This window comes from Argopecten irradians, chromosome 6 (genome assembly GCF_041381155.1).
Source record: "Argopecten irradians isolate NY chromosome 6, Ai_NY, whole genome shotgun sequence".
Classification (NCBI taxonomy): Eukaryota; Metazoa; Mollusca; class Bivalvia; order Pectinida; family Pectinidae; genus Argopecten; species Argopecten irradians.
The window spans coordinates 12,647,178-12,663,127 of NC_091139.1; the positions used below are offsets into that span (position 1 = coordinate 12,647,178).

Here is a 15,950-nt window from a genome sequence, read left to right on the forward strand (position 1 = left end):
TCAGAACATTGATTGTACCTTTGTTCCAATTCCGATACCACTTTTAATGAGATCTGTGATACGGGGAACTAACTCTGTCAGAACTTCTTCATCTACGTACTGGACACACTGAAATACATACACACAAGTCAGATGATAAAACGTAACTTCATAGTACATGATGCAGAATTATAAGAATTATACTAAGAAATACAGACTATATAGGTGCATTCCAATAAGTATAACCTTCGTAATATTAAGAAATACAGAACAGTGTATCTAAAAATTATTCAATACATCTATAAATGTACATATTTTAACACTAATTCATATTTTTGAGTTTTTCTTGCAAGAATCAATCACTGCACTAAACTCTTTGATTATGATAATTCAAATTATCACAAGAAATAACTTAAGCACTATCCTTTATCTATACATATTTTCCCTTGTTAATTATAATTACTGTTAACTTAAAAATTGACAGACAAACAGACACACAAAAGAATCAAGACAAACTATTGGTAAAATCTTTTTTTGTCAAAATTATTTCTCTTTAGTATTGACTTTTAGTTAAATCTGTAGATATATTTAAAAGGGATCCGTTGAGATTTCCTTCATTGTCCCCTAAACATATTGTATGTATTCTGTATGCTAACCAAATTCACTGTTTCCATCATAGGGGACATCTTAGAAGCAGCAATCCTTGCACTATCCAGCTGGAATGTAAATACATATTATCATCTCATTTGTTGAGAATAAGGTAACAGGTATTTGCTTATTTATAGCTTTTGTTTTTAAATTGATATACAAGGGCCCAGTTGTTCAAAATTTGATTAGGCTAATCAAAGTTTAACCACAATTTCTAAATCAAGGAGAAATAATTTCTGATAAAGCTAATTTGCTAACTTGACAAAAATTCTGTTTTATCTGCAGTATTCCATTCTTTACTTACTTGCTGACTTTTGAGAAGATAAAGTCACAGTTTTTGCAGCAAATTAGAAATGCAAATTTCACTATAATCATGTAAATTAAGCTAGTCACCTTTTGAACAACCCGGTCCTGGACATTGTCGAGTGTACTCCAACAATGTTAGAGGTATAGCATGACAAGACACTTTTGAAACATTACTTCTTGTCTAACCTCTAACTTCTGATAGGCCATTTACCCAATGCTGAGGGTTACATTTTCAAAGTTAGGATTGTGACAATATAAAACGCTTAAATTACATTTAAATAGTCATCAATTTCAAATGCCTACCTCTTTTTTATAAGTAAACAAACATTTTGACAAAATCAGCCGTTAAATTCATCTAAAACAAATATTTACATCTCCTAACGTAAACTATTATGACCCAGACAAAACTTCATGGTGATAGTCGGTTAGTAGAAAAACGAAATGTAAAGTCACCAAAACGCTTGATCTGCCTTAATTTTTACTTGCATTCTGCCCGCTTGAATTTGCATTTCGCTTTTTAAAGTAACTAAGCCACCATATTCAAAACTAGGTTAAAAATGTTATTGAATGAATGCATCATTCTTAATCCTTAATCCACTAAAATACCTTTTTATGAGGCCTCCGTCCGGGTTATGGTTTTACTAGATAAATGGGATTATTAATACCTAAACTGTAAGTACACATCAATCTTATCTCTGTTAGAGCTATAAATATTGATATTATTGTATTTTCCCATCTGCCTTCATTTGACATCTGAAAGCGCATCAGAGAAATACGACTTTCGAAATGAGAGTCGACAGACAGCAAAATAATGTCCGATAAAAAAAACTGCTGACCAGTCTACTCTCATGTTATGGGAGTATGGCGAGTGCAACTTATATTGTCAAGGGAGACTACTATGATGATATTAAAAATATGGCTCAACTGGTTATACACATAAATACAGAAATTAATCTCATGACTCATTGACTATTTGTCTACTTAGATCCTGAATACTATAGCCATCAGAAGACTATTCAGTGAATTAGAATCATCCCCATTAAGCACGGAGAAGGTATCCACATCATCTAGCTAGTTTTATTGCCACCTACGTAGGAGAGAGGCCAGACACATTTTGTCTGGAATGTAGGTCAAAGGTATATATAGGTCTCAATGACCTGGTACCCCCTTATTTAGTAAAGATGGACTCATATAACAAGTGTCAAAGTACAGTGCCACATGGTAAAGGAGACAAGAAAAGGAGTGGAAAGACCGAAGGACAGAGAGACAGATTGAAAGAAAGCGAATCGGGAATCAACTGGCCGGGAGTCTTATACCTGATCTTGGGCTGTCTGACTGTCAGCCACACGGAGACTGTAATAGTTGAGGACTTGAGGCTCAAGGCCACTCACGGCCTCTAACAGTGCCCTCACCAGGATAGGAATATGTGGTTTTAATAAGGATCCAGCATTCTTACTGATCTTCAGCAAAGTCGACAACCTGCAAAGATGTGAAACAAGCAGAGATGTTTCAACATAGGTTGAAAGGACCTACGTTCTTAATGATATGTAGCAGATCAACCAGTGCTACAGAATTACACAGATATATTTACAAAATGTACAAGGGGCCTAGCTCTAATTGTTAACATGGGAAAAATGTAAAAAAAAATATTTAATAATTCTTAATTTCATAAAGATTTGACAAAAAATAGTTTTGAACGAACAGAAAACTACCAGTAACCTTAATTTCACAAAGATTCAGGCCTAAAAGGTCAACATTCAGTTTCAATAATCAAAGTCAGTTTGTTAATAATAGAGCCTGACAGTTTACTATTTTAAGTGGATTTGTAGCTCACCCTATGGCTCTGACGGCGGATACAGAACTCTGGATACTGTTTTTTAGTAGACAAGGAAGGACAGCTTTGGTTGCCTCCTCCCCTATCTTGCCGTAGTTGACGTCACATATCTTGACTGACGCCTGAAATAATTACATCAGCCAATAATCAGAAGTTACATGTTTTTCATTTCATAATAAGCACAGATGTATAGATATTAAACATATAAATATAAAACAAGAATTCCATGGAAGTGGACGTGTCGCCTGCACAGCATCACAAAAATAGTTATTTACAGTTGAAATATTGTTGATAATTAGGTGAAATAATCAAGTCCCCTAACTCTTGCAAATATTGACGGATTTTGACCAGTATCGAACCCATCTAAGGAGATCTCATTGATATAAAGCAATATTTCAAATTTGGTTGAAATCGGACAATAAATACTAAAGTTATTGAGGGAAAACCATGGATGTATCTGTTTTAACGATTTTAAAGTCCCATTACTCTTGCAAATATTGACCGATTTTGAGCATTATTAAACTCATATGAGATCTCATTGATATAAAGCAATATCCCAAATTTGGTTGAAATCGGAAAATAAATACTAAAGTTATCGCACGGAAACCGTTTCCCTGACGCCTCCGACACCAACCCCGCCGACAACAACGCCAAAACCGATGCCTACATAATGATACCTATGTGTTGCCCTTGCATTGCAGGCGACACAATTATTATATCTAAAATATTGACTTTGAATTTTTGACACCCTGGGATTTATGTTTGGAGTCGATGCATTTATACTGGGTGATGTCAAATTCAACATTCAGAGAATACAAATTATATTTTCTTTGGACGAGACCAAGAGACAACAATGTTATACTCACTCGACTCAGGGCTCTACATGCCACATCAGCTGCATTCCGGACCGACTCCTACAAAATACATTTAGGACTTAAAAAATGAGCTTAATTAGGAAAAGTACTGCCTAATTGCAAATAATTCAGCATAATATAATTACACTCCAGACACTTTTTAATTAAACATTAATGAAGTCTTCCATCCAGAGGACAGATAAGAGAAATAAGTTGTAAATATATAACAGAAATGGAAAATACAGCACTCATTAGGACTATTAAGCTAATATAAGGTTCAATTCCAGGAAAGTTTTTACTCAAGGAGCATATTTAGGATCTAATTGATACAGAAAACTCTACAATATTATATAATATATATCAATACAACTACATCATAGAGGTTAAACACTAGTCAAAGAGCATAAATCTTATAAATAGCATCTAAACCATACAGGAAACTCTACCTTGATATCGTCTCTGACTCTAAGACAAGACTCCCACAAGTCTGGTAGGATGTGTACAATATCGTCTATAGGGCGTCCTCGTAAGAGGTCGTTCACAGCCAGACAGCTGTATAAAGGAAACACAACCGGATCATTAGGACTGGATAGTTTTCTTGGAGATATCATATTGGTAACAGTTTGTTTCATTAGTTACTGATCAAGATCAAAATAATTATCACGTTTTTTGGTCTTTGTTTATGGCAAAGAATTTGTTTAACGGTTTCTGTATGAATTCTACACATATTCCCCATTCACAGTACAATCGGGAACTAGGAAGGGAGACTGAAATCTACCAACTTCTTATATTGAACCAAAAAAGCTGGAAAATAAAAAAATAAAAAATAGATAATGAGGGATCAATTTGATTTTATCAGAATGTACAGGATATCTAACTGGATAAAATAATCCATAAATAAATAATTTTTTTAAATTAATAAAAGGTTGGGGTATTACTCACCTTGATTCTCTCACTCTCCACTGATTATTGGTGAGGTTTTTAACTAAATCTGTTGCTATCTCCTTCATGTATTTATCAACCTATTAAGAGAAATAAATGTTAAAATTAACATTCCTTGCTGAACACATTCTGTTGATTGTTTTTTATATTCATACCTGTATTCAGTTATGTAATCTATATGAAAGCCGTAATTAAGCTTTAATGATTATGAATTACTTGGTTGTTGATGAACATAAACACAATGTAAAATCACCAAACATAGAATTTGAATTTTTAAAAAATATTAAAGGAATGAATATTTTTATTTTAGCATTCTGAGAATACTTTGGTATCACTGACAGTAAGTTTCACAAATGTGCTGAAATCGATATAACTTTCTGACTTACAGTGTTGGTATTGTCGTGGACCACTGCTTGCCAGATACTCGTCATGGCCTGCTGGATTTTGGGGTTAGGATCAAACTGGTACCTGTAAAGTCTAGGTACCAGCTTATATAGATATGGAGCTAACTGCTCACCAGCCTGGGCTGCTATAGTGCTGAATCCAAACGCTGCTCCCTAAAAATATCATATAACATCTTGAAACATTTATACTTATTAAAATATAACCTTACAAATCATCACATTATTTACTGTTACTAAATGCAGTTACTTAAAAATAATATCATGACTTTTGTGCAAATTAATGCTACTATCTAAACTGTAGGAAATGTTTCTTATATCATTATCCATCCTCAGTAACCTAGGCGATATATACACTAACGTTAATATCGTAGTGTAGTGTGATCACTAGTGGGTCTCCTACGATGATCATTATCATATTCATCAATTACTTTTACATTAATTCATTAAGTATATATTTTATATACCAACTTCTTTAAGGTGAATGGTCGGACAAAGAAAACCTGTGAGTCTAAATGCATTCACTGGCCTTCCAAAAGTCCTTACACATCAAAACGACGATTAAATTTGGCTTATGTTGTCCAGTTTTAACCAATCAAATTATGGAAAAGTCCCATGTAAATTTAGCACAGTTCCAAAAATAACTCTTTGTAATTGACATAGCCAGTCCGGAGGATGTTTTAGGATATTATATTATAAATTAATTTCTTCAAATGCAGAGCGATTTTGAAAGGAATTTTATTTTTCTATTTCATAAGAAATTATACTGAATATATTAAAACCATTTTACCGACTTCAGCCTTTCTTTGCCAGACTATTCACTTTAAAAAAGGCCTTTTATTTTAATATTTGTAAAACTTAAGATTTCAAAATTAAAAACAAAATTGAATAACAATTCATTTTTTAAAATCTATATCATAAGATTCCTAGATATTCTGTGTCATCAGTTTTGATTGGCTACCAAGATTCCTAGATATTCTGTGTCATCAGTTTTGATTGGCTACCATTTTGGCGAACCTTTTTGGAGTTCCACATGGCGTTGTGGTTGGCTAGGTGCATGAACTTGTAGATGAGATCAGGCTGGTTGAGGTCGTTAGCCATTGAACAAAGCTCCTTGTATGTCGACAGACCTCCACTGTAAGGACAACAAGAGGTAAGTATGGTCATGAAATTAATTATGAACACCTGTCAAAATTTTCGAAATTTTACCTTAACATGAGAAAACTAAATTTGAGCAGTTTTAAATTTTCACAATCTGGCTTTCAAATTATATATGACTCATTTATTTCTCCATATTTCACAGAAAACTTTTCGCAATCAAAGCAATGTCCAGAACAATTGCAAAAAAAAAGCAAAAAAAAAAGATCATCCCTATGGAAAAATATTAGAACCAGCTATACAGCCTCAGTACTGTAAAGGAGAACACATTTACCCATCTGGAGTCTTCCCGATAGATCCCTGCTCAAAGATCTTACTGTCACCAGTTACCTCTTGCTTTGCTCTGAAAAAGGTTGTTTTTAGTACATTACAATAGGTGTACAATCAGTCTGTATTCTCTACTTAGAATAACAAACCTTCTCAACGATATGCAACATTTTTTTTGTAATTTTCTTATTTTTAAATCTCCAATATTAATCTTAAATTGAACTAATAGCATAATGTTGCAGAATATTGTGCAATTATATGTTACAAATCAATAAAGTGATTTTTTTTCTATTAGCTAAAATAGAAAATAAAATCCAAGAGCTTGGCATAATATCTCACTACATACTGATGTATTGGTATTCATTTCTGATCAACAAATTTTATTGACACATCATATAGTCAAAATGATTGTATAACAGGGAACCCTTCATATTTTTTTTTTCAATATAAAAATATCATTACATTACTACACATTTGTATTACCTACATTGGTGCCTTAGTTATTGGTATATTTTGGAGTTTTACGTGACAGATAACTCACCTTTTACCCGTCATAAGTGTGTCCACTAACTCGGCTACCAGTTCATCCTTCTGTTTGGAGCTACACACCTCGTACACCAGACCCAGACCTTTAGATGCAATGTCCTGGGTAATGTCTGACGGAAATAATATAACAGTGTAGGTTTTTTACAACAACATAACATCTTATACTTCCCTGGACACTTCACATTACAGAACTAGTTGTTAACATCAAGAAATCATCTATTGTATTTGTGTTCTAATTTTCAATTTACATCTAAGTCTTTGAAGCTCAAGTAACATAATATATATTTTTAAATGGATTAATGTTAAGCATTTCATTAACAAAAAATAATAAATAATCAAAATACAAAATAGAAATGCTTATTCAATCACTACCTTAATTGGTACTTTCAAATTGACAGTCTGTTTCACCTCATAAAGATGAATGCACTGAATGCTTCATATCCAAAATATGATATATCTATTTATCAATTAATCCTACCATCATTTTCTGACAACATCTTCATAAATGCTCTCTGAATCTCGAGTAGATTGGACTGCAGGGCTTCATGAGTATTACAGTTCTTCACTAGAGCTAACAGCCATATACAGGCAGCCTGGAAAAAATAAAGCATGAATTTTTTTAATCACCTAAAGTCGTTTTGGGATGATTTGATAATTCATCATAACTCCAACCAGTGTTAATTTCTGCAAGTAGAAGTTCCGTTCAACAAAATCTTCACAACACTTACCTGTCGTAGATGTGGGTTGACGTTTACAATGTACTGTTTGAGCAGCAAGTCGAGGTACCAAGCTACTTCATTTACACCTTTACTGGTCCGGCTCTGAGGAAAGAAATATATGCTCCTATTCTTTACATTTTCTAATATCATTAAACTTTGATGTAGTAAGACACCAGAGTTCAGATGTGTGGTATCAGACAGACTAAATGTAATTACAACCCTTAAATGTTAACAGAACTAAGGGCTCAGCAAAGTAACAGAAATCAACATCTAAATGACATGGGAAACCCATATTATACTAAAACATGTCAAAGAACTTAACTGCAAGATATACATAAAAAATATGTTACTTCTGATCGCTAACTGTAATATTGATAATTTTTTATGAAATATTTCCTTTAGCTCCTGGAATATCTAATGATTCATTATTTAAACAATGTTTTCCTACATGCAGATATAGGTCTGGAGTAAACACTATTTGACATACATTAAATTCCTCCACAGTCTCTGTCCATATGTCTCTGGCCGCAGCTGCTGTGATTCCCTGGGCACTGTACACCAAGGCATCCCCCATTGTCATATTTAACTCTATCTGCTTAGCCTGTAGGGAAAAGTCAAAACTAAATAACCCATAGCTTGTACAGGATATTAATTATAATTACACAGGCAGTTCATGTCAGAACAATTCTTATAATCGTTCACAGCACAGAATGCTAAGAAATACGTCTCCAATAAATTTTTCAACATTTTATTGCTTGAATATAATTTTAAGTGTGATAATCTAATCTGCGAAATAATCAAATGTTACTGTATTTCTAATTAATATGTAATCAAGTTCTATAATTTTCTATAATTTTTCTCCACATTTTCTGATAGTCGTTTGGTATATAAAATTAGATGTGGTATTCGTACCTGTGCTGCCTCCATCATCTCCTTGATCACTTTCCTACGATATGGAAACTCCTCCTCTCCCACACAGATGTAGCCCAGACACAGGGAGGCTTTCTCTTTTGTCTAAAACATTAACCAGTATAACAATTAAAATGGTGAGAAATAGACAAATCTTTTAACAACTTAGCATTCAAATTAATTACCTGATCAGATTTTGCACCCTAAGACATTACTTCCAGTTAGAATACTAATCGATGCTGATGTTTAATAAGTCAGGAATCTTCAGAAGTCGGATGAGTTGTCATGTTGTGATGAGAGTTACCATGTGTGACAAGTGGTAAACTGCCAAGATGGCATCCATACGTGAAGGAGAATGTAACTCTGGGAAAATTTCAACAGATAAAGAGGGAAAAGGTCACATGGATCAATAGCACCAAGGGTTAATGATTACAAGCTACAGTATTCTACCTTGTTGGTTTCCTTCCCTGATGTGACCATTTTTAATAGAACTTTGACCAAAGACAGCTTAGTTATCTTCTCCTGTTCATCCCCTTCAGCACCAGATGGCAGCAGCAGTGCCGAGTTCCTGCCTATCTCCCCAATGGCCAGACAGATAGACGGCAGTAATGGGTCTGGTACCTCGTCTGTAGGCTTCAGCAGTTTCACTACAAAACAAACACAAAAATTATCTTAAATGTTTATGATGCATGTTATCTGCTAAATCTATCTTCTTCCTTTACAAACTGTACAACGGAATTTTTCTAAAGCACCATACTGACCTATATCGTGAACCGCTGTTGCCATGGCAGCTGAGAGTTTGGCATCCACATCACTATCTGTCTCCATGCCGTTAGAATTTATCCTTAAGTATCGACCTATTAGGTATCCCAAGGCAATAATAGAGCCCTGCTGGACCTCAAAATTCTGAGAAAATAAAACACAAATCTTTATTGTTTCTGATCAATATACGATAAAATCTAATTTTAGTGACAATGTACATGTATGTGTCAATATATCATAATATGGCGATGTATTGTTTAGGTCAGAATAAACATAATCATCTTCAAGGTATGCGATGCTGCAGAAAAAGGCTTGATGAATCTTATGATTTATTTCATGGTTCTGGCCCCAATTTTTCGTAACAAAAGAGCAGACTTAAGTCAAAACTTAAGTTTTTGTCCTTATGTAACTTATATGAATTTATGACTTAAGTCAGTTTTTGACTTAAGGTTGTTTCGAGAAATCCGGGCCTGGTTAATTTGACAAACACCAATCACCTTGACAATTATTTGATAATTAATTTCTAAGTACTCACTTTACTAGAGACTTTGTCACATAATTCTGTGATAGCGTCGTTTATCTTGGTCTTGTCAGGCTGGTGACACAGGACTGTAGCGTGTAGCTGGCTAGCATATGTTTTTAAATCATCCTTACTGGAGAAAATGTAGCGCTGAAAAAAATACATGATTTAAAAAATACGGAAAACATTGCAGAAAGTGAAATAAAGTTTGACATTCCTTGGCTTTTTCCAAACAATATAAGTTATTTACAACACTTGCCTATGGTTTAAAATAAAATTTAACATCCAATAATGAGTCCTCATTGATATGTATAATATAAACACTTCATATATTAAGATTATATCTTTGGTTTTTTCAAATATATAAAACCATCCATATTTACCAGCTGATGGAATAATCTTATACGAAAATCTCACCTTTATCCAGTCCAAGTTCTGCATGAACTGTGAGGATAATTTTGTGGGTGCCATAGACACTAATTCTAACAGACAGTACATACTGCATGCTCCTGAAGTCATAAAGGATTTCAAATATGCAGAATCTTTATCTGGTGACAATTACTTTGTTCATGATTCTATTCCCAAATTTTACTTCAGTATGTATCTGTTATCAAACTATAATTATTTATAATACCATTTTCATAGTTACATTGACTTTCCGTCATTTAATTTACTGTAAAAACTTCTCACAATCATGGAAACTGTTAAACATTAAAAAAGTTTTAAAGTGTTCATATCCAATTTTTCAGACTAGCATATGCCTGTGTATTTAATGAATATAAGTGCTAAATATACAAATTTTGGCCATGAAAATTGGGGAAATTTCTTTGCAATATTTGGCAATAATAGCGTGCTGATTTCAACTGCACCTTATTATTTATTTAGGTGTGATCATTAGTTGATAAGATTTTATTCCCAAAATTAATAACTGTATAGAAATAAGGTTAATGTATATAAACGTTAATGATTAATCTGACCTCCGACGACAGTGAGGAGATGTTTGATGAAGTCGAGGTACGACTGTAGAGAGTCAGACTGCAGCATCCCTAACAGGTACTTAGATACAGCTGGGGCCTGGTCCTGCATGTCACTCAGTGAGTCTGTGTTTGGGATAACTCCGGCCTCACAAGCCAGGCACGACCTCAGGTACAGCACCATCTAGGCCAGAAATAGGTCACATAAAATACTTCATAACTATCAACCTTAGAATGGCCACTTAATTGTGAGTTTAGCTGGTACAGAATTAATAGGTTATTGTCAGAAGGAGCAGCAATAGAACAAATATTTACAACACCCAAGGCTAATGAGTCTAACAAAAAAAACTGAATTAATAAAATATTATTCAATTTCAATCACCTCAGAAAATGTTGACTTGAAGGAATAAAATGAAATTTAAGAATATCTTTTCATTATCATAAGTCATTTAATGATTTCCTAAAATCAGTTTTAAACTTTTCAGACAATTAAGATGGAGTTAAATTTTTCCGACAATTGAGATGAAGTTATGTGCATGGATGATTTAATGAAGAGAGAAGTAGAGATACCTGCTCATAAGCGATAGAGTTGAAGGCCATCACATGGTTTCCTGCTGTCACCTTATACTGGGTTTTAACTCTTTGATCTGCCTGTGAATATAACCAGGTCTCAGAATCATGAAACAATCTCCAAAACTGTCTTAATTTTAGACTTAGCCAATCATAAATGATATAACATAAAGGTACACCATTACTGATTGGCTAAGTCTAATTATCATTATGTCAAAAAATTAGTCTGTTTAGGGTTACATGGGCAAAAAAATAGGGTCGGTAGGTCCGGATTCTTTTTTTTTTTATGTGTGTCTTTCACTCTAAAATCATGTCCAGAACCCAAATCTGAGGTGGAAATCCCGACTTCAAAAATAAAATTCCATGTAAAATGGAGAAAAAATTAGGGTCAATTGGGTAACCCTAAACAGACATTTTTTTTTGGCCTTATAATGAACAGCTAATTATAATGGTATTAAGGTGGTAGTCTCACATCCCCCAAAATTTTCCTGTCGTTCAATATTTTTCATATTTGATTTATGAAGTAAATATGTTGTTATGCATCTTCTGTCAAAGTTTCGAAGAAATTGAACCATCTATTTTTTCTAAATAAATATTCAAATTTGCCATTTTTGAGTAGATTCTGCACATGAAAAAACAGCATTAGTCTGTACTAAATCCGCCCAGTAAATGAAATTAATTAACAAAATGTTCCACGATATATATATTGTTTAATTGACGTGATATATATCAGTCCTTTTTTTAAAAAAAAATGCTTTACTTCTCGTCATAATTAATTTCTAGTGATCATTTTTGGAGGAAATAAGGTAAAAAAGACGCAAGTAAATCACCTAAAACATTCTCACCAAAATGAAAATAAATCAAAATTGTGAAGTTCAATTTTTATAGAAAAATAACAGACTAAAAAGTGACAAAGTTGCTTTTAATCAGTCAATTTTCAAGAAAATTGAACCACAATTTGTCAAGATAGAGCATTTTTAGAACCAAAAAACCTTCATTTTTCATTGAAAAAGATGGGATTCACAATAGAGTTATCTCCCCTATAATATATACTTTTTATACATTCACTACAGAATTTTCTTTTCGCAGGTAATTCGCAGGTTTTCGGCCTCATTGGAAGTCAGGAGACTTATGGAGAGGCATTGATGGGCTCCGTGATTGCGGTGACTGATAGGGGTTTTTTAACCCCTCCCTACACCGACTAGAAATTGAGTTCCGGTTGCGCGCGCAATTAAAACGTAGTATTTACAGTTCATATAATACAAGTTAAAAATGCTAGTATAGCATATTGAGTGGAGCCGAAGGATATAGATTTGATTTCTCATGAGGTATAATGTCATAATTAATATTTTAAAATATAGTATTTGGCATTAATCAATAAATTCAAATAACAGTTATAACAGTGGCGGGGCTTTCCCCAGACATCTATTGACACCAGTTGGTATAGTAAAGTTTGGTAGTGGACACACTTTAACTTAAATTCTAGATTAGTTGGGTAGATACTTAAAATTTTAGGCCAGTATTAGATTGTCACTAAAATGATTTGGCCTTATACTTAATTATTTGGAAAACGATCCTTGGTTAACACACAGAATCAGTCGGAGGCGAACTTGCTTGGATGATGTTTCCAATGGTTGTTCAGTCTGCTTTTGAAGATATTGACATTAGGTGCACTCGATACGTCGGTAGGAAGACCATTCCATAGGTTTACCACACGGTTCGAAAAGAAGTTTCTGCTTGAGTTTAGTCTGAAGGACTTCTTAAAGATTTTATTGGCATTTCCTCTAGTAGCTGTGTATGTTGGTTTTTGAAACATCCTTCTTGAGTCTATAGAATCTATTTTATTGATAATTTTGTAGGTTTGAATCAAGTCGGATCTTTTTCTCCTATACTCCAGCGTTGGGAGGCCAAGTTTTCTTAGTCTCTCACCATATGGGATGTCCTTTAGGGAGGGTATCCTTTTAGTTGCTCTTCTCTGGACGTTTTCAATAGCTCTTTTGTCTTTCTGGTACATTGGTGACCATATAGTTGAACCATACTCTAGGTGAGGTCTTACAAGTGTCTTGAACAATATATTGAATACATTTGGGTCCATGTAGGTGAATGTTCTGAAGATTACCCCCATGATTTTGTTTGCTTTCGCTGTTGCGTTGTTTACATGTTCAGTAAAAGTTAATTTGTGGTCTATAGTCACCCCGAGGTCTTTTTCAGATGTAGTTTTCTTGATTGTTATCTTCGAGTTGCTATCTCCAATAGTGAATTTTGAATTTTTGATTCCATTTCCGATTTCCATATGTTTGCACTTGTCTAGATTGAGTTCCATAAGCCAGGTATTTGTCCACTTAGTTATGTTGTTTATGCTGCTTTGGAGCTCTTGAATATGTGTTATAGTACTTGATGCTGAGTATAATTTGGTATCGTCTGCGAAAAGCTTTGTGATACAGGTTGCAGCTTCTGGTATGTCGTTAACATATATTAAAAATAGTACTGGTCCAAGTACGCTGCCCTGTGGGACTCCACTGCTTACTGTTTGCACATCAGATTTTTGGCCATTAATAATAACTCTCTGTTCCATTCCAGATAGAAAGTCTTTTATCCAAGATAGTAGCTTCCCTTTAATTCCGTAGCTTTCAACTTTATGGAGAAGCAGACGGTGAGACACTTTGTCAAATGCCTTTTTGAAGTCAAGGTAAATGACGTCGATGTTATAACCGTTATCTAAAGCAGTTATCCAGTCTTCTAGTGTCTCTAGTAGTTGAGTTGTACAAGATCGCCCATGTCTGAATCCGTGTTGTTCTTTAGTGAAAAAATTGTTGGTATCCATATGTTTGATTATTGCGTCACGAATTATACGTTGTAAAATTTTAGAGGGAACAGACGTCAGGCTAATGGGTCTGTAGTTTCCTGGATCTTTCCGTGACCCCTTTTTGTATATAGGGCTAACGTTGGCCTTTTTCCATTGGTTGGGGAGGGTTCCTTCTTGTAGAGATTTCCTGTAAATCAAGGTGAGAGGCCGTTTTAGTTCCTTGATGGTTTTAACGATGAGGTTGGGGTGAATGTTATCGGGTCCTGGTGACTTGTTGCTATTGATTTGTAGTACAGCTTGTTCAACTATTTGTTCCGTTATTGGGACATTTTCCAAGGGAGACTGGTATGTTCTTGATGGTAGATGGGGAAGTGGTTTTGAAGGATCATCTTTAGTGAAAACACTAGCAAAATAATTGTTCATTATATTTGCTACCTCTAAAGGGTCTTGGGTGATGATCCCATCTGTAGATTTGACACTGAACATTGTCGGCGCTGTTTTGGTTTTGGATCTCACATATTTCCAGAAGAGCTTGGGGTTGGTTTTGATCTTTGAGGCAATGTCCCTGCTCGTACGAATATTTAGAAAGTCGTAGTGCTTTAGTTGCTTCGTTTCTGGCTTTTTTGTAATTATCAAAGTTTGTAGTTGTCTTACAGTGTAAGTACTTTGTCCAGAGTCTGCTTTTCTTTCTTATTTTATCTTGAGCCTCGCGGTTTATATATGGTTTCCTTCGGCTTTGATTTCCAAGCTTATAGGTTGGGACATTGTCCGCTATTTGTTTCTTCAGGTAGTCTTCAAAGGTATTCCAAGTTTCTTCGATGGTTGAACAGGCTTCTAGCGGTGTCAGATCAAGTTTGTGTAGATTGTCATTTATTCGGTTGTAGTTTCCCTTGAGGAAGTTATATCGTCTCACATCACATGTTTTGTTGTGGGTTTCTGTGTATGTCAGTAGATTGAATGACAGAAGGAGGTGGTCGCTTAAGCCTAATCCGGGGTTGAGAGTTAGGTTATCTATCATTCCCTCTTCATTTGTAAATATCAAATCGAGTATATTGCTTTGTTGACCTTCTCTAAAGCGGGTCGGTTGGTTGACGTGTTGATACAGATAGCAGTCCTTGACCTTGGATATAAATAGGGAGGATGGATGTTGAACTCCAGAGTTTGATGTATATGATGTCCAATCAATTTGCTTGAAGTTGAAATCTCCCACGATTAACTTGTGTGAGCTGTTGTTTAAATATATTTGGTCCAGCAGGTTTAATAGTTTGAGATTTCCTGTAGCTGTAGAATTTGGGCTTCTATAGATGGTACATAGGAGCAGACGATCATTTCCCAGCAGATTGATGATACAGCATAGTTGATCATCCATGTCATCGACTAATTCAATAATGTCCACACTAATGTGACATTTGACATAGACTCCTACTCCTCGCTTGCATGTTTTGGGCTGCAACAGGTTATAGTCATCCAATAGCTTAGAACGGTCGTCACTCTCATAAAGGGGATTCTTGTAATTTGTTTCTGTCAAACAGATGATATCTGGATGATGGTGTTGTATATAGTCCTCCAGCTCGGTTTTCTTTGTAGTAGTTAGCGTGTCGCAGTTGGTGTATATTATCGACAGGGAGCTTTTCACGGTGGAAAATATTTCAGTTTTTGGTTTTAAAATATTAAAACATTCATCCTATCTGGATTTATTTTGTTGATCGGTCTGGTTGGATTCTGTTGAGATTTCTTCGTCAGAGTCTAACTCGT

The 15,950-nt window shown here is 34.5% G+C and overlaps 1 protein-coding gene across 2 annotated transcripts in view; it reads right to left on the reverse strand.

The window, feature by feature from the left end:
* LOC138325019 (proteasome adapter and scaffold protein ECM29-like) overlaps window positions 1-15,950 on the reverse strand; it is a 39,936-nt gene that overhangs the window by 12,422 nt on the left and 11,564 nt on the right. For both annotated transcript variants that reach the window (XM_069270357.1, XM_069270359.1), the window contains exons 16-36: window positions 11,390-11,470; window positions 10,823-11,003; window positions 10,263-10,354; window positions 9,861-9,995; window positions 9,325-9,469; window positions 9,014-9,210; window positions 8,567-8,668; window positions 8,142-8,255; window positions 7,664-7,756; window positions 7,414-7,528; window positions 6,931-7,045; window positions 6,397-6,465; window positions 5,982-6,099; window positions 4,950-5,120; window positions 4,564-4,643; window positions 4,068-4,173; window positions 3,634-3,681; window positions 2,768-2,889; window positions 2,250-2,412; window positions 636-695; window positions 19-108 (exon numbers count right to left, since the gene is read on the reverse strand). In XM_069270357.1, the coding sequence (XP_069126458.1) occupies window positions 19-108; window positions 636-695; window positions 2,250-2,412; window positions 2,768-2,889; window positions 3,634-3,681; window positions 4,068-4,173; window positions 4,564-4,643; window positions 4,950-5,120; window positions 5,982-6,099; window positions 6,397-6,465; window positions 6,931-7,045; window positions 7,414-7,528; window positions 7,664-7,756; window positions 8,142-8,255; window positions 8,567-8,668; window positions 9,014-9,210; window positions 9,325-9,469; window positions 9,861-9,995; window positions 10,263-10,354; window positions 10,823-11,003; window positions 11,390-11,470 (2,397 nt within the window). The remainder of the gene's footprint in view (window positions 1-18; window positions 109-635; window positions 696-2,249; window positions 2,413-2,767; window positions 2,890-3,633; window positions 3,682-4,067; window positions 4,174-4,563; window positions 4,644-4,949; window positions 5,121-5,981; window positions 6,100-6,396; window positions 6,466-6,930; window positions 7,046-7,413; window positions 7,529-7,663; window positions 7,757-8,141; window positions 8,256-8,566; window positions 8,669-9,013; window positions 9,211-9,324; window positions 9,470-9,860; window positions 9,996-10,262; window positions 10,355-10,822; window positions 11,004-11,389; window positions 11,471-15,950) is intronic.